The sequence below is a fragment of the Gymnodraco acuticeps genome, unplaced genomic scaffold (assembly GCF_902827175.1).
Source record: "Gymnodraco acuticeps unplaced genomic scaffold, fGymAcu1.1, whole genome shotgun sequence".
NCBI classification, from domain to species: Eukaryota; Metazoa; Chordata; class Actinopteri; order Perciformes; family Bathydraconidae; genus Gymnodraco; species Gymnodraco acuticeps.
The window spans coordinates 1,156,960-1,176,996 of NW_022989778.1; the positions used below are offsets into that span (position 1 = coordinate 1,156,960).

The window sequence follows — 20,037 nt, forward strand, 5'->3', positions numbered from 1 at the left end:
ATCAGAATACATGAACATCACTTGTGGAGTACCTCAGGGGTCTGTGTTGGGTCCAAAGCTGTTCATCACATCAACGATATTTGCAGAGTATCAAATATATTGAAATGTATTTCATTTGCAGATGATACTAATATTTTGTGTTCTGGTGACAATTTGAGACAGCTAATGGAGGTAATAACAGCAGAAATGATTAAAGTAAAAACATTGGTTTGATAAAAACAAATTATCATTAAATATTAGCAAAACTATGCTATTTGGAAAACATAAAACAAATCCACAGGTGCAATTAATACTAGACAACATAAACATAGAAAGAGTATATGTAAATAGGTTCCTTGGTGTGGTTTTAGACCACAAAATTAGCTGGAAACCTCATATCAATCATGTAAAAGCAAAACTGGCTAAGACTATCGCAATATTGGCGAAAGCAAGACACATTCTGAACTACAAATCATTATATACTCTGTATAATACACTCATATTGCCATTTCTGAGTTACTGTGTGTGGAGATTTGGGGAAACACTTACAAAACCAACCTACAGCTGTTATGCACATTACAAAAAAGGGCTATAAGAATAATCAATAATGTTGGATATCTTGAACACACGAATTCATTATTCTTGAAGTCACACACACTGAAGTTTACTGATCTGGTTACATTTAAAATTGCACAAATGATGTACAGAGCAAGAAATAATCTACTTCCTAGGAAATTACAAACATTGTTCATAGATGGGTATAGGTGGGTATAATTTTTTTTTTTTTATCATACATTTTTTATTGCAACATCTTCAATTTACAACACAGTACAGAAGACAATTCAGGTTGCACAACATTTTGGATTAATTCAATCCCATCCCTCTATCCTACATCCCACCCACCCACTCCATAGCCCACCCACCCACTCCATCGCTGCAGTCAAGCCTGTTAGCCAGATTTTGTGAGTTTTCCCCGTAAGGGAAAGGTGAGATTCATCATTTAGAAGATGTACAGCAGGTTCCATTGGTAATCTCAACCCTATTAAATCTGTAAGGGTACTAATAACCTTCCCCCAAAAGTGTAATACTCCTGGACACTCCCATACAACATGTAAGAAAGAGCCAATGGTTCCCTGGTGACAAAATGAACAATACGGGTCAGGTACCAATCCAATTCTGTGTCTAATTATTGGTGTTAGATATGCTCTATGACAACATTTCAGATGTACAGTGGGGCAAAAAAGTATTTAGTCAGCCACCAATTGTGCAAGTTCTCCCACTTAAAAAGACGAGAGAGGCCTGTAATTTTCATCCTAGGTACACTTCAACTATGAGAGACGGAATGGGGGGAAAGAATCCAGGACATTGTAGGATTTTTTATGAATTAATTGGTAAATTCCTTGGTAAAATAAGTATTTGGTCACCTACAAACTCCACTATGGCCAAGACCAAAGAGCTGTCAAAGGACACAAGAAACAAAATTGTAGATCTGCACCAGGCTGGGAAGACTGAATCTGCAATAGGTAGGCTAAGCAGCTTGGTGTGAAGAAATCAACTGTGGGAGCAATTATTAGAAAATGGAAGACATACAAGACCACTGATAATCTCCCTCGATCTGGGGCTCCACGCAAGATCTCACCCCGTGGGGTCAAAATGATCACAAGAACGGTGAGCAAAAATCCCAGAACCACACGGGGGGACCTAGTTAATGACCTGCAGAGAACTGGGACCAAAGTAACAAAGGCTACCATCAGTAACACACTACGCCGCCAGGGACTCAAATCCTGCAGTGCCAGCCGTGTCCCCCTGCTTAAGCCAGTACATGTCCAGGCCCGACTGAAGTTTGCTAGAGAGCATTTAGATGATCCAGAAGAGGATTGGGAGAATGTCATATGGTCAGATGAAACCAAAATAGAACTTTTTGGTAAAAACTCAACTAGACGTGTTTGGAGGAGAAAGAATGCTGAGTTGCATCCAAAGAACACCTACTGTGAAACATGGGGGTGGAAACATCATGCTTTGGGGCTGTTTTTCTGCAAAGGGACCAGGACGACTGATCCGTGTAAAGGAAAGAATGAATGGGGCCATGTATCGTGAGATTTTGAGTGACAACCTCCTTCCATCAGCAAGGGCATTGAAGATGAAACGTGGCTGGGTCTTTCAGCATGACAATGATCCCAAACACACTACCCGGGCAACGAAGGAGTGGCTTCGTAAGAAGCATTTCAAGGTCCTGGAGTGGCCTAGCCAGTCTCCAGATCTCAACCCCATAGAAAATCTTTGGAGGGAGTTGAAAGTCTGTGTTGCCTAGCAACCGCCCCAAAACATCACTGCTCTAGAGGAGATCTGCATGGAGGAATGGGCCAAAAATACCAGCAACAGTGTGTGAAAACCTTCTGAAGACTTACAGAAAACGTTTGACCTCTGTCATTGCCAACAAAGGGTATATAACAAAGTATTGAGATTAACTTTTGTTATTGACCAAATACTTATTTTCCACCATAATTTGCAAATAAATTCTTTAAAAATCAGACAGTGATTTTCTGGATTTTTTTTTCTCATTTTGTCTCTCATAGTTGAGGTATACCTTGGATGAAAATTACAGGCCTCTCTCATCTTTTTAAGTGGGAGAACATGCACAATTGGTGGCTGACTAAATACTTTTTTGCCCCACTGTATATACTGATGGTTTGGGTTTTTTGAAGCACCCGTAACATTAGCCCAAATTGCATCCCAATCGGATATTTCCCTATCCCATGCTCTCATGCCTGATGTAGGCATATAGTTCTGGGAGTTAAGATTATTATAGATAAACGAAACTATTTGTTTGGGAGCACTCTGCACCCAACTCAGAATAGGATGTTCTTTCAAATCGGACCCCCAGGGGACCCCATAGGCTTTACAGGTAGACCTTATTCTAAAGTAAAAGAAGAGAGAATGTTGATCAATATTATATTGAGAGACCAGTTTTTGAAAGTCATGAATACAATTTTCCCCATTAATGTCCTGAAGAGTTTTAATACCTTTATCCTCCCAAGCTTTGTTGTTAAATGGTTTGCCCCCAGTCAATAGGTTATGATTGTTTCATAATGGAGATGACCTACACCACACACTCTTAAAGTTTAGGAATTTCCCTGCTGCTCTGAACACTTTAATCATATAAGTTAAAATTGGACCGTACAGTAAATCACATTTTTTGGTAGATATACCTAAAAGGAGAAAGTCCCTTAATCTTATCGGCGCTATTAAGTCTTGTTCCATATTCTTCCAAGATGACATTTTATCTTCATCTACCCAATAGCTGAGAGATCTTAATATGAATGCCCAATGATATAGTTTAACATTTGGGCATGCCAATCCCCCATCTGATTTTCTATACTGAAGAGCTGACCATTTTATACTGGGTCGTTTACCATTCCAGATATAGCATCGTAGTACAGAATCTAGTTTTTGCCAGTATCCTGTTGGAGGTGCTAGAGGGATCATTGAGCTTACGAAATGTATGCGGGGCAATATGTTCATTTTAACAACTGATAAACGGGCTGGGACTGATGCTGGAAGGTGATTCCATCTTGTAATATCTTCTTCTATTTTCTTTGTTTTAGCTATAGATAATAAGGAAGTACTAACCTTAATACCTAAATAGAGGACCTCATTTGAAACATTGATTTGGGGTGGGAGGGACACTTCACTTTGGCCTATGTTAAGAAGCATCAGTGTTGATTTTGATAGGTTAATCTTGTATCCTGAAAGCTGCCCAAACTGCTCCACTACTTCCAAGACACAGGGGAGGGTTCGCTGAACATCTGCCATACAGACTAATGTATCGTCTGCATATAGTGATATAGAATGTGACGTTCCACCTATTGTGATGGGGGAAATCTGAGGGCAATTCCTAATGAATTGTGCCAGTGGTTCGATGGATAAATTGAAAATTAAAGGAGACAGAGGGTCTCCTTGCCTTGTACCCCGTTTTATGTCAAATAAGTCAGAGAAGCTTCCTCCCACACATACTTAAGCTGTAGGATTCGCATACAATGTTTGAATCATGTTAATAAATCCATCTTCTCCCGCTTATCCGTGGTCGGGTCGCGGGGGTAGCAGTTCCAGCAGAGAGCCCCAAACTTTCTTTTCCCTGGCGACATCAACCAGCTCTGACTGGGGGATCCCAAGGCGCTCCCAGGCCAGCGAAGAGATATAATCCCTCCACCTGGTCCTAGGTCTACCCCTTGGTCTCTTCCCAGCTGGACGTGCCTGGAACACCTCCCTAGGGAGGCGCCCAGGTGGCATCCTAACTAGGTGCCCGAACCACCTCAACTGGCTCCTTTCGACGCGAAGGAGGAGCGGCTCAACTCCGAGTCCCTCCCTGATGACCGAACTTCTCACCTTATCCCTAAGGGAGACACCAGCCACCCTGCGGAGAAAACCCATCTCGGCCGCTTGTATCCGCGATCTCGTTCTTTCGGTCATGACCCATCCTTCATGACCATAGGTGAGGGTAGGAACGAAAATGGCCCGGAAGACCGAGAGCTTTGCCTTCTGGCTCAGCTCCCTTTTTGTCACAACGGTGCGGTAAAGCGACTGCAGTACCGCTCCCGCTGCTCCGATTCTCCGGCCCATCTCACGCTCCATTGTTCCCTCACTCGAGAACAAGACCCCGAGATACTTGAACTCCTTCACTTGGGGTAAGGACTCATTCCCTACCTGGAGTGGACAGTCCATCGGTTTCCTGCTGAGAACCATGGCCTCTCATGTTGTATAAATGTATCTCCAAATTAAAATTATTTCAGAACCCTCCATAGATATGGCCATTCCACACGATCAAATGCCTTTTCAGCATCTAAAAACAAAAGGCCACAGGCAGGTGGAATTGTATGTGTTGCGCCAAGAATGTGCAGGAGTCTGCGGATATTATCAGATGCGAGCCGCCCTTTAATAAAGCCTGTTTGATCGGGGCTTATTAATTTCCCAACCACCGTCTCAAGTCTAATAGCTAAGACCTTGGGAAACATTTTGAGGTCAGCATTTATCAGTGATATTGGGCGATAGTTAGAACATTCAAAGGGGTCCTTTCCCGGTTTGGGTATAACCGTAATCAGAGCCGTATTTAAGTCTTTGTGGAACATACCCTTATTGGTAGCATAATTAAGTGTTTCTAACCATACCGGTCCAATAATATCCCAAAATGTCAAATAGAGTTCCACAGGTATGCCATCTATACCTGGCGTACGGCCCTTATTTGTAGCTTTATATAGCTCCTCCAGCGTGATAGGTGACTCCAGTGTTTTGGTGTCATCTAATGATAATGTAGGGAGGCCTAACCCACTAAAAAATGTGGCGAAGTCTTCGTCAGAAGGAACTGAGCTACTTGAATACAGTTCTTTAAAGTCATTTTTAAATGTTTCATTTATCTCCTCTGTAGAAGATACTGTTCCGCGTTTATTACATCTGATTGCTGGTATGGTCCTTTTAGCCTCTTGTTGTTTTAAAGTTAATGCCAAAAGGTGGATTGGTCTGCTGCCTTCTGCATAATACTTGTGTTTGGTTATATGGATCATATATTCTGCCCTGTGTCTTAATAGGTCGTTAAGTTCTGCTTGCTTTGTGCTCACTTTCTATTGTTGTTGTGTATCTCTCTTTTAGGACTTTTTCCAACATATCCAATCCAATCCAATCCACTTTATTTATATAGCACAGTTTAAAAACAGAGGGTTTAACAAAGTGCTTCACAATGAACATAACATTATAATAAAATATAATATTACACGAATAGATAAAAAGCACACATAAGAAAAGATAAAAAAGCACACATAAGAATAAATACAAGGCACATAAAGGCTATGGACAGACAGTAAAAGCATACAAATAGGTAAGACATAGCTCAGACTGACTGGTAAGCGAGGGAAAAGAGGTGGGTTTTTAGGCGGGACTTAAAAACTTCAAGAGTGGGCGACAATTTAACCTGAGGGGGCAGGTCGTTCCAGAGCCTGGGGGCTACCGATGAGAACGCTCGGTCTCCCCTGGTCTTTTTGTTTTGTTTTTGGGACTACAAGCAGCAGCTGATCAGCCGACCTCAAAGCCCTTGAGGGGGTGTACACATATTACATTGTTCTTCTAGGTGAGAAATATTTTGTAGTCGGCTTTTATGTAGGTGGGAACTCAACCGTATAGCATTATTTCGTATAAAAGTCACATCTGTGACGCTATTCTTATTATAGCAAATTTTTGGACAGTAATCTGAACTTTAAACACCATATTGAAGTTCTAACAAAGAAATTGAAATTCACTCTTGGCTTCCTTTACAGACTTAAATGTTGTTTTTCAACTTCATCCCGTAAAACAGGGGTGGGGAACCTCCGGCCTCTGGGCCGTATACGGCCCCCGAGATAATTTGGTACGGCCCTCGAGGTAATTTATAAACACACGCAAAAAAGAAATAAATGTAAGAAATCTAGACCGCAAAAAAATTAAACAAGCGAGTGCCTGTTTTTCCTGGCCAAGGTCAGGTTCCTTGAACACAACACGAGCCTGATTGATTGATTGATTGAAAAGTGTATTAACATCTTGTATATTGGGTACAGTACAGTACAGCTCAAAACATACAATTGTTAAGGGGATGCAGACCAGAGAAAGACTTTCGTCTTGTTTACATCAGGGTCCCCCATTTCTAGCCTAACGTGTCATCACGTGGTATATGTCTCGACTGACAGGGGTGCAGTTCTGACGGAGAGCACCAGAACGCCACTCCAGCACTTCAGAAATTGCAGTACCGATAAGGAGCCGTACACATGCCGCAGTTTCTGCGTGTCTGTGTCTTTAGTTGAAAGCCCAGAGGCGATCTGCTCATCTGTCATACTGATCATACAGTCAATAACTTTGTTGTTATTAGCATCTGGTTAGCTAGCTATGCTAACACATATAAGAAGCTTTTTCTACAACCAGTGAGGTAAAGGCACATCTTTATATGATCATTATAGTTGTAAAAAAATAAGAGAATAAAGTAAACAGGTATAAAATACTATATGACAGTAAAAAAAAAGTTGTTTTTAATAAAGAAGAATACAGTTTGAAAGGGGAGTGATTCGTCAAATATTCATAAAGAAAAATAAATCTGCTTAGAGTTCTGTTTCATCTGGGTGTTGAGAGATGTATCCATAGATCTCCTAATTGTGATCTCAAAGTGCACCAGATTGATGCTTTTAACTTCAACATTTAAAAAAAAATCTTCCTGGGGGAGCATGCCCCCCGGACCCCCCTAGAGAGGGTTAGGTCCCCCCCACTTAAATCAAGTTTACATTAGGAAACTAAATACATTTGCACACATCTTGTGTCCATATCTTTCTGTTTTGGTGGTCACGCCACACCGTGCACGTGCATGCATACGCGAGTCATGGTGAGATATCTGGATTAAGAGGTTGCTTTTTTTTTTTTTCTTTGCACAGAATGAAATGAATGGGCTGTGATTTTAGTTTTTTTAAGCAGAGGTCAATAATTTGTACGGCCCTCTAAGGATATTTTAAAAATTGAAATGGCCCTTGAGAGGAAAAAGGTTCCCCACCCCTGCCGTAAAAGGTTGGTCTCTGGCTTATTCCTGTCCCAGCTGGACTACGGTGATACCATTTATAGATTTGCCTGTCCCACTGTTTTGGCCAAACTTGACCCACTCTACCATGCTGCACTGCGTTATATCAAATGCACCCTATAGGACTCATCATTGCAAACTGTATAGCCTAACTGGATGGTCCTCACTTAGTATGCAGCATTGGTTTTTACTAATGTATAAAGCCATTTTAGATAAGCTTCCACTGTACATATGTGCAGGTTCCTGCCGTGCGGACTGAGGCTGGGAAAAAGAGTATTTTTTATTATGGTCCTTGGTGTTGGAATGACCTTCAATCACGCCTCAAACTGAGGGCACTTGTCTCAATAGTTTTAAGTTGAAGTTGTCTGAAGTCCTTACCACCAGCTGCTCTTGCAGTAATAAGTAGTGCACCTTTCTTACTGTCCTAATGTGCACAATATAGTGACTGCTTTTTCGTCTTTTGTTTTCTTAGTTATGTTCTCTGTATTTTATATGTTTGTGTTATGTGTAACGTTGCTGCCTTCTTGGCCAGGTCAGCATTGCAAATGAGATTCTATCTCAATGCTTTTATCTGGTTAAATAAAGGTTACATTTAAAAAATAAATAAATAAATGATAAATTCGGTCAGTTTTGATCTCAATTGCGATATACATTTGTTGTTCTTTAAAAAGGGTTGTGTTGAACCTCCATCTGGTAGCCCCATTTTTTATATTTCCATAGTTAAAATTAGCTAAAATTGGGTTTTGATCCGAGAGATGTCTGGGTAGGAACTCAATTGACTGTATTGAAGGCATCAGCCCAGAAGATACAAGAATGTAGTCTATTCGAGAGAAGGTTTTATGTCTCGTGGAAACAAATGTATAGTCTCTCGCAGATGGATTATGCACCCTCCACACATCAATTAAGTTTAAAAGTCTGTTATAAAGAGATTAAGTGCTTTGGAAGCAGATTCTTGAGAACTTAATAGAGTTGCAGCAGATTTGTCAAGGTTATTGTTTACAAAAGCATTCATGTCCGACACAACATATAATTGGTAGTCATTTAACTTCAGTAACTGTGAAGTGACTGAGGGGAAAAAAATCAGCTTCAAATACTGTCGGGGCATATATGCAAACAAAAGCCACTTTTTTACCTTGAATAGATGTGCAGCAATAGGCTAGACGTCCTTTATTGTCAGAGCCAATCCTTTCAATTGATACATTTATGTTACGCCTCATAAGTATCATAGCTCCTTTAGTGCGAGTGCCATCAGTTGATGCCACAATAGGTTTATAGAATCTGTTTTGAACCCTTGAAGTGTCATTAGGTTTAAGGTGTGTCTCCTGAAACATTGCAATATCTATCTTCTTTCTGTGTAAGAAATCTAAGATTTTTGAACGTTTATACGGAGAGTTAAGTCCTCTTACATTAAATGATACAATATTCAAATGTTCCCATTTATCTGTATGTGTATTTATTCCCTGGACCTGTTGTGAGTTGGTGGTGGATCCCTGAGTTACAACCCTCCCCTTTCCTCCCCCATTCGATCCTCTTCTTGGTAACAACTTAGCTATGTCTAACACTGAACACTGATTGTCTCTGGTCCGCCATATTGGACAACTCCGGACGGCAACCCAATATGGACACTTGACACAGTGGCTTTTAGCAAAGCTCAAAAAGAAAACTCGAGAGAGATGAGTTATTGTTATTACAACGTGACTTCGCTATTATTTAACAACTCTTTTTATTGCGTTCTTTTATTTGGGGTTAAGTACATTGTCAGAATAAGTGAGAAATGAATTTAACTTCTGTTGGACAGCCATATGCCATACATTTTTGAATACATTCACAGTAAATATTTATTCAGTATGATAGTGTCAGCAGAAAGTATTAAAAATAATGATTACAACAAAATGCAAAAAATAAATTAAAATATATATTAAATATATTTTAAGATCATGTTTAATCATCTGATTCGTCTGTACATTGCTGTTTTAGTATGTGTCATCTCACATAATTCAGAGCTGATTGGCTGTAAGTACGTGCCGCGAAAAATGTGGTGTGTGAAGAGGAGGAGAGAGACGCGTCCTAAAACCAGGAAGTAAGCTGCGCATGGCTTCCCTCCACAAAAAAGCAATGAGATTTCTCCATAGGATTTTAGAAAATAGCTCCAAATAAGATCTGTGGGAAACGTACCTGTTAGATAAATGCACGTTTTGTTCAGCCGGATAATATCCTATTTTTATAATTTTCGAATCATAAATCTATCGATTAGATTTAGACTTTTGAAACTACAAGAACATAAGGAGGACTTTTCCAAAAAAGTAATAGAGATTTTTGTCCAGAAGGACAGGCAAATGGACTTCATCTTCAAGTCAAGGTAAGACCATAATGTTATTGAAAATGGGATCTTACTAAGAGAGAACAATTCAATATTTAAATCAGGGGTGGGGAACCTTTTTCCTCTCAAGGGCCATTTACATTTTTTCAACATCCTCCGAGGGCCGCACAAATTATTGACCTCTGCTTAAAATCACAGCCCATTTCATTTGGCCTTTCTTTCATGCTGTGCAAATAAAAAGCAACCTCTTAATCCAGATATCTTGCCATGACTCGCGCATGCATGCACGTGCACGGTTGTGGCATGATCACCAAACAGAAAGATATGGACACAAGATGTGTGCAAATGTATTTAGTTTCCTATCCATGTGGACATGATTTAAGTGTGGGGGGGGGGGGGATCTAACCTCCTCTAGGGCGGTCCAGGGGGGCAAGCTCCCCTGGGAAGATTTATTTTTAAATATTGAAGTTGAAAGCATCAATCTGGTGCACTTTGAGAGCAAAATGAAGAGATCTATGGAAACATCTCTCAACACCCATATGAAACAGAACTGTAAGCAGATTTACTTTTTCTTTATGGATATTTTACAAATCACTCTCCTTTCAAACTGTATTCTTGTTTATTAATAACAACTTTTTGTTACTATCATATAGTATTTTATACCTGTTTACTATATTCTCTTATGTTTTGATAACTATAATGATCATATAAAGATGTGCCTTTACCTCACTGGTTGGAGAAAAAGCTTCTTATATTCGTTAGCATAGCGAGCTAACCAGATGCTAATAACAACAACGTTATGATCAGTATGACAGATGAACAGATCACCTCTGGGCTTTCAACTAAAGACACAGCCACGCAAAAACTGCAGCATGTGTACGGACCAGACTGTATATATAAATGGACGTAGGGTCCGTGACGTCACCCATAGGATTCTGCAGAGTTGCCGTGAAGACCTTAGTAGGCGGAGTCGGCCACTAACGGCTCGACAGTGAGGTCAGAGTTCAACTCCCGCCTGTTCCAGCCCGCTCCAAATAAGGGAAAAGAGGCGGAGCCGAGGCGGGACCTCCTGCCACCGAGCTGGAAGTGCCAGAGCTAGCTGAAGCTACCAAGCTAAGCTAACATGCTCCCCATCTGCACGCTGCCGTCGCATTTTACGTTTCTAAGGTAAGCGGACATTAAACTATTCAGCAAAACTATAAATAATAATCTAAGTTATTGAGCTTTTAGCATAATACTTCAGAATCTTAAAACCCCTTAACGTTTGTATGCAATTGTGCTAAATTCAACACTGGAATCAAGCAAATATTAATATGTTTGCATGACATTAGTTATTTATATTTTGATATCACTTAACCTTACGTTTAATACATTTAAGTCAAGCTAAGGTACATGTGATGGTAGCTAGTTAGCGCTCTTACCTGTGAGGCCTCCTCCAAACAGCATAATAACCAGACTGTATCATTAAAACTAAGTACCAGTTATAGATCCTTGACTTTAGACAAACAATTCAAAAGACAAAATGTATTTAAAGACCAATCTTTATTTGAATGTGCCTCTTAACCTGAGATATTAGTTATACAGTAATAGTATTGACAATCTAAAAAAACTGAGCAACTCAACAGTCAACTTTATGTTTCTTATTGTCTAAAGCATTTATTATTTTCATTTTCACAATCTCATATTCAGTGTGGACGGATTGAGACAGCATGGTGTCCAAAGAGCAGCAGAGATTTCAGGGAGAAACCTCCGTGTGATGGACGTCCTGTCTGTTGGTTTGGAGAGGACTGAGGGTCTTTCCTCTGCGAGGAGGACCAGGGCTGATGGAGGAGCCCATGCTGGGCAAAGCTGATACCAACCGCACAGGCCTAGTCGGTCACTTTATTTGACTAAATGTGTTTACTTATACATTTAATAGGTTTACACCTTTTGTCCATATGTGCTTTTTATTTAAAACATTTGATTAACTTTTGGTTCACATTTCAATAAATTGTATTTGTATTTGCTCTCCTTTTGTCCATTATTCTTACTGAAAATGTTAGATTACACATTCACATCTGACTGAAGATTGGCCCCATTTATTTGTGACGTTGCAAAACAAGGTACATGTTGTGAAGCTCATAAAGTGAGGCAAATAGAAATAATCAGCGGATGGAGTGTAGATGTGGAAATAGTTTTTACAATAAAAGTAGTTTCTTAGTGAATGTCCGGTACTGGTCTTAAAATCTCATAACATCAGCTTTTAATGTTCCTCTTGGATGTTCTTCTTGACCCTCAGAGAAGGAGAAAATGTCGTGTCTTTCAGGCATGTCCTTTGCTAACAAAAATGACAGGAAACATAAAACATATTATTGCAGAACAAGTGTGTTATTTATGAAAGCGGTGTGTTTGTGTGTTTAGGGGCTGTAGATATAATTATTTTGTAATTGTAATGTTTTTATTTTATTTCAACAGTGAGCTACAAAGACAATCAGATTATGAATGAACAGTATGAAGTTCATCAACATTGAAATATATGTTATTATCAAAATAATATTTAACTGTTATCAAAACGTAGTGCAACTGTAGAAGCTTGCTCTGTTGTCTCACTGAACGAATCACTTTTACCACGTTTTTTACAGACAATATTGAGAGATAAATAGTAGCAGTTCTCACTATGTGTTAAATATCTTTGCCTTCAATACATTAAATTAGAAAGCTGACAAAGTCATATTGCTAAATATCTAAATGTAACTTTTTGCATGGAAAAACCCCTCAACTTTGCTGATGTGTAGGTGATCTAGTATTTAGTATTGTTTAATGGAATGTATATCAGTGTATTCAAGTCAATACTTCATTCATTTAAACCAATATCTTTCTTGATTCTTTGTACAGTAGCCTATGCATCACCTGGACACCTTAAACAAACAGATATATATGTAAAGTACCATGTGTACAAACAATATAACTGATTATCTTCTGTTGAACATGTTGGATTGTGTATTGTCCGAGTCAGGGTCCTTTTTATTTTACTGTAACTTTGGAAGTTGTGTTACCAATGCTTACTGTTTATTTGATACCCATTTGGTAATGCAATTAATAAAAACAACAAGGTTTGGGTTCGTTCTTCATATGACTGTGACGTTAACGTGTAAGCTCGATAATGAGCTCCAGCTCAACCAACCATATTGTAATATCTAAGTAATCATCTTGAAATATGACATTGATAATTGTAATATACACACATCTTATTGTGAGGTTGATTTCACATACACTACTTCGACATTAGCTTGTCTACATACTTGAGCGTAGCCAATTTAAATTAACCTTAGATGCATACAGTTCTACCTACATAATAAAATATCTCTAAGTTACAAGGATGTAACCTTATTTTATCAACCTCAAACAGAAGCCGTTTGTTCAACAGTATTATCCCACTTAACGCTTGTCTATTTCGTTTTAACCTTTATACAGTCTATGATTTTAACTTGGAGGCTACGATTACAATCGTTAACACCGATGAAGCTACCACTAGCTTACATGCTAACCCAAGCCTTACCATTCATTACGTGGCTGATTAAAATCATTAACACATAAATAAAGCACTAGAATTTCACTTACCGCAAAACCGCATTCATGCAGCGTCTGTTTTAACCGCAGAGCGAGTCACAATAGTCCGATATATAAGCATGAAGAACAAACAACCACGGCCGGCTACAAGTTGTGTTTCCTGGATGAGCTGAGCAGGCAGAGTCCCTGTAGCTAGCTTCACGGAGCAGCTAGCAGAGAGACAAGAAGCTAACAGCGGCAGGCACTTGACAGAGCCGTCACTCAATGTGACCACGCCCTAATTTATGCACAAACTTTAAGACCTAATATAAATAAAAGGGTCGCGTTAGAAAACAATTCACTAACAGATCCATAATCATGAAGGTGGAATCTAACTATATCGATAATAAAATGTATGGAGCCAGGGGTAGAAACATGTTTTTTTTCTGCTGTAAAGTTGGGTATTTTAACATGGGGGTCTATGGAAATTGCTCCTTTCTGCAGCCATCGCCTATCGGCCAATATATGAACTGCAGTGTGTGGCACTTCCGTATTGGCTTCCCGGCTCTACCCCACAGTTTGCCGCTTGGTACGGACTTATGGTACCGACCATTTTTTGAAGTCCCGGGCTGCTTCTCAGGTCGACTATTTTCAGTTCCTCGCTCCTCGGTCTCACCGGAAGTTGATTTGCCTGCGCCATCTTGAGTACCGTCCCATGGCTCTTATTTCTGCCGGAGGACCGAGGATCGAGGAGCGAGGAGCGAACATGGAGGAGCGATAACCGAGGAACCACCAGACGGCTCTGCACCAGACCATCCTCCGATGAAATCCTCAGATACTCACCCCGCCCCCTTACTGTGTATCGCACACTGATTGGACGAGGCAGTGCATGCACTGATCTGATGCTTCTTGACATGAGAGCAGAGTGAAGAAAATACATGAACCTCACGGGAGTCACTCCTCAGTTTATACCGTGTTTTGTTTCAATTCATGTATAATTTAGTTACAAATATGTGATATATCTGAACAACAAAGTGGTCAAAAATCATTTAATTCATTTTTTATGGAAACATTTTCATGATCGCTTTTTTCGTTTTAAATTTTCATTTATTGTCATTTCCATTCAGTCAGTCATTAAGTGCTATTAAAATGTGAATATGCTACATATCCACACAAACACACAAAGTGTGCAATCCAATGAATGTTAATCTAACTGGGTTTTGATAGATAACATATCTCTTTTTCTTCTCTCAATTATTTTATTTCTATTGTGCACTCTAATCAATATTAATCAAACTATTGATCGTTTATACATTTTAAGAATGGCGTTTATCTTTTTTGAGAATTAGTTCTTATTTTATTTCATGTATTGGGGTCTACAACAGATTATACAAATGTTTGTGTCAGTAAATGTGTGCTAACAGAGGCGGGAGTGTGTGTGGAAATAACGGGGACAGAGCTGCTGTCAGACGATCAGCTGTGCAGCGTCATCACAAACGGACGTCGCTTCACGTGACGCTCCGGAGGAAAGGACGTCCCATTGCTCTTAAAACTCATTTCCCTGCTTCTCGTGGTTTCCTTGCGTCCCTCCATGCTTCCCTGGTGGGAGGGACAAGACGCAGGGAAACGACGCAAGTGAGGGACGCAAGGATTTCATTTAATTGACCTGAGAAGCAGCCCCGGAGCGGCGTTCTAGTGCTCTCCGTCAGAATTGCACCCCTGTCAGAGGAGACATATACCACGTGATGACACGTTAGTCTCGTGTTGTGTTCAAGGACCATGACCGTTGCCAGGAAAAACAGGCACTCGCTTGTTTAATTATTTTGCGGTCTAGATTTCTTTATTTTTTGCGTGTGTTTATAAATTACCTCGAGGGCCATACCAAATGGTCTCGCGGGCCGTATACGGCCCGGGGGCCGGAGGTTCCCCACCCCTGATTTAAATGATCAAATTACATTTTTTGGGTATCCTTCTGTTGAACTGTCTGTTAAAATTAATTGAAGCATCAGACAAAAAAAGCTTTTGAAAATAATATTATATTTTGATTTAGGTCAAAATATAATATTTGTAAACCTGAAGAGTCAGTACCAGTGCCTCACCAGCCATGAACCTCACTGCAGAAGCTTATAGACATCTACGTTTTTTGTGCCCCACCACTTTTGCACATATAGAAACGCCACTGGGCAGGCGTATGTTATGGACGACGAACACAGGTGCATTTTATTGATGGCATTGTGAATGCACAGAGATACCGTGACGAGATCCTGAGGCCCATTGTTGTGCCATTCATCCACGACCATCACCTCATGTTGCAGCATGATAATGCACGGCCCCATGTTGCAAGGATCTGTACACAATTCCTGGAGGCTGAAAACATCCCAGTTCTTGCATGATTGGGATGCTCTGGATCGGCGTATACGACAGCGTGTTCCAGTTCCTGCCAATATCCAGCAACTTGGCACAGCCATTGAAGAGGAGTGGACCAACATTCCACAGGCCACAATCAACAACCTGATCAACTCTATGCGAAGGAGATGTGTTGCACTGCGTGAGGCAAATGGTGGTCACACCAGATACTGACTGGTTTTCGGACCCCCCCAATAAAGCAAAACTGCACGTTTCAGAGTGGCCTTTTATTGTGGCCAGCCTAAGGCAGACCTGTGCAATAATCATGCTGTCTAATCAGCATCTTGATATGCCACACCTGTGAGGTGGGATGGATTATCTCGGCAAAGGAGAAGTGCTCACTATCACAGATTTTTTTCAGATTTGTGAACAATATTTGAGAGAAATGGTTATTTTGTGTATATAGAAAATGTTTTAGATCTTTGAGTTCATCTCATGAAAAATGGGAGCAAAAACAAAAGTGTTGCATTTATATTTTGGTTCAGTGTATATCGGTGGGTGAATCGCTAGCTTGTTAGATTCTTGTTTTTTTAGTCGGAGTCTTTTCCTTCTTTGCTGGAGACATTTATTTTCTCAAATGTGTGTTATTACTGTCTATGATTTGCAATAAATATGAAAAAAGGGGGGATTTTGTTCAGCGCTCAGTATCTTGCTGGCATCAGCCTCGTGCTTCACCGGAAGTCCTCAGAGGGTGGGTATAATTTGAGAGGAAATCTATATTTGAAACAACTCAAGGTCAGAACAACTCTGAGAAGTATGTGCATAACAATCTGTGGGGTGATTTTATGGAATGGTTTGGAGCAGGACTTAAAACAAAGCACAAATATAATTCAGTTTAAAAGGATGTACAGAAACGCTTTTTTGGAAAATATGAGAATGAAGAAAGGTGATTGAAAATGAGAAATTATTGTAAATGTATGTATAAATGTAAATATGTAAGTAGGAATAACTTTCAGAAATGATTTAACTCTCCTATTGTCTTCGTTTCCCGCCCTTACTTTGGTGTTCACGGTCAAATTTGACCGGTCCTGTTTTAACTGCTATTACATTAACACAAAAACCATTAATCATCACCACATTTCATTTAACACCCTTTCAAACTGTACATATTGTATCAGACTACTGGTACACATGAAACACTGCAGTAAAGACACTGAACATGTTCCAGGTTTGATCCATGTGGGGGGATGGGCACATAAGAGCTGGAAATGTATCAAATTGTTCTGTGTTTGTTTGTGTGTGCCAGGTGGGATTCACATGGGGGGATTGGACATAAGGGGGACACACACATCTAGAGTGTGTGTGTGTTTTATCTGATCCGGATGGTTACAAATTCCTTTCCTTTATGGCGGTCATTTTTGACCGGGAACACCATGGGTTTTACAAAGTTGACTAAATCATCCAAAATTCAATGAAAGTGGTGATCAGCAATTTTATATGTTCAAATGTCTACTGTGAAGGATATCATAAAGCCTTAATGCAATCGAATGTAAAACAAAAAAGTTATGATTAATGAAAGTAGTATATCGGTCAGATTTGACACGAAGACAACAGGAGGGTTAAAGGGAACCCATCATGCAAAATGCACTTTTTGATGTCTTTTATACATAAAGATGTGTCCCCGGTGTGTCGGGGAACTCACGCAGCGTCAGCAAATAAAACCCTCTCTCTTTTCCTCCGTACCCAAATCTCTAAAAACGGAGCTACAACGGAGCTGATCCAGATTTACGTCCGATATGACATAATATCGGAAATGTAGGCTGGCTTTACACCCACGGCCCTATCAGAAACAATGCCCGACTGTTTTGGACGTAATATGGTCGGTGCATGTTTTCATTAGCATCGCTAACACTCAGAGCTAACCTGTACTGGAGAGCATGTGTGTGAAGAAGCAGGAAGTAAAAAGGAACTCACCTTGTGGTATAACCGGCAAGAGAGAAAGCCTTTGAGCTCCATACTGTTTCAGAAAGAATCCTTGATAATCCATGATATGGCGTTTCATCACCGCAGTGTCTGCCGGTATACATCTCCTGCATGAGCTCAGCCCCCTCCTTTTTGTAAAGCTTTATACCCCAAATCAGCACTTTTGAAACAGGAAGTGAAATAGGGGGATATGAGGCATGGCTATAATGGGTGATCTGTTTGGTATTTTGAGCAAAACACTTCATAGACCTATGCTATTGCCTAAAAATAGCATAATAGGTGCACTTTAAAGGATACTCATTGATCAGCAGTAAGTAAAGGGTGGGAATTAATAAGCATTTGCTTCCTCCTGCTCCCTTTCGGACACATATGATTTATTATTATTAATATGAAAATTTGTGTTGAATATATAAATATGACTATTTTTTGTTAAATATGATTATGAATATTGATAAATACTGTAATTTAACAATACGGTATTTTTTTTTTTTTAATCTGTTCAAAATAAAGTTTGAAATGAAATGGTTTACAGTAATCTAAATGATGTGATATTTGGCATTAGTATAGTAAAATGTGAAACAACTTCGAGTGGTCCTATGGATTGAAATGTAAAGTCACTAAATCTCTACTATAACGTCCTATACAGTAAGAGGAAATAATTGTTGACCCTGCATGTGACTATTATTATAATAGTAATAATTATATTATTGGGTATTGTCCACAGTGATAACTGTAACATGTCTAATATGTGTAATTCGTAATTGTAAAGCGCTTTGAGTGCCTTGAACAGCACTCTAATAAAACATTTAATGAATTATTATTATTAATATACCTGTATAGCATTTGTGACGTTCCAGCCAGCCTCCCAGGTGGTGATGGTGTTCAGCCCTTTGGAGCCGGGGTTGGGGCTCTGAACAGGATTACCCAAACTCATCTTTGCTGTCTCTTCTTCCAAGTTGGTACCAAACTGAGAAGTCCCCTCCACAGTCTCCTCTCCTTCCTCTCCACGCTCAGAAAGTCTTGGTTTTTGCGTATTCCCTCTGAACATCCTGTAGGATTCTGTCTTGTTCTCCTCAGTGTTGTCGGTCTCAGAGGATCTTTTCCCTTTGCCATAAATGTTGGAGTTTTTAAACCAAAAGGAGTCTGAAGTGGAAACGGCTGAAGTTATGGTGATGGTTCTGGGTCCGGTGGAGATAACAGTGGCTCTGCTTTCTTTAAGAGTTGGACTCTCCTGCACAAAGGTGCTGTTTCTCCTGGTGTCCTCAGAGCTGTTGTTTCTGTTTGTGATGTTCTCCAAAGGCAATCTGTTGTCCTCACCATAGGTTCTGCTCAACTCATCGCTGTGGGTCAGAATCAGCATCTCTTCGTCCTCCTGAAAAAACCTGCCAATCAAAACAAACCACTTCAATAAATGTTGAGTTAATGTTTTTTGAGTCATCAGTTACATTAGTAATAGACCTTGAGTGTATTTGGTTCAATACAACTGTTCTTATCATATTATTCCTTCCAAATGCCATAATGAGTTTAAGAATACAATGGAGTCTGCTTTGAATTTCTTGAAAGGACAGCCTCATTACCTTTAAAGAAATGTCCTCATATTTGTGTAATCTACTATAGTTTAACTTAAACAAACTAAACAAAATATGTATATTGACAACAATACTATTATGCAAAAGGAACAATAAAAGTGTTATTTATTGACTTGTAAAGTACCTTGTTACTCTGACTCTAGAAAATCCTATATTGAATAAATACCTTTATACAGAAAAGTTTCTACTATCAATGAACTTAGCAGATACTCTACATAATGCACAATAAAGTTTAACATGAAGAATACAACACTTTGTTGATGATAAACCTACTAATAATCATAGTTATCTTTAGAAAAGTAATTATTTCAATATGAAAATAAATAGTAGGCTACAGTAAATCTATAAATGAATGTATCCCATATTGTGACTCACCTTGATGTCCAGTCCAGGTGCAGCCTCGACACTGCCCGGCCCCACAGAGACCCAGCAGAGCTCCAGGGCTGCCCAGAGCTGCGAGCCCAGCGAAGAGAGCCCATCTTCAGCCTCACTGTGTGCAGAGTCAGCCTCTCTGCCTCTGGAGGTCTCTGGGTCTGGGGAAGATTGACTGACACTGGACACATAAACAAACTCCTACAAAAACATCCCCCTGTATCTGCCTGTAGATAATCTGCAAAAACACACACACAATTGCACAAACACTCTTGCACAGGTGTGTGAAGTGATTGACAAGTTGGTGAGCTGTAACATTTTAATATAGCCGTGTTTTC

General features: G+C 39.8%; 1 protein-coding gene across 1 annotated transcript in view; it reads right to left on the bottom strand.

Moving 5' to 3' along the window:
• The window catches only part of LOC117548783 (vesicular inhibitory amino acid transporter-like), a 39,784-nt gene extending 19,978 nt beyond the window's left edge, over positions 1-19,806 (bottom strand). The window contains exons 1-2 of the mRNA XM_034220257.1: positions 19,703-19,806; positions 18,571-19,120 (exon numbers count right to left, since the gene is read on the bottom strand). Coding sequence (XP_034076148.1) covers positions 18,571-19,120; positions 19,703-19,806 — 654 coding nt within the window. The remainder of the gene's footprint in view (positions 1-18,570; positions 19,121-19,702) is intronic.
• Positions 19,807-20,037: the final 231 nt, after the last annotated feature.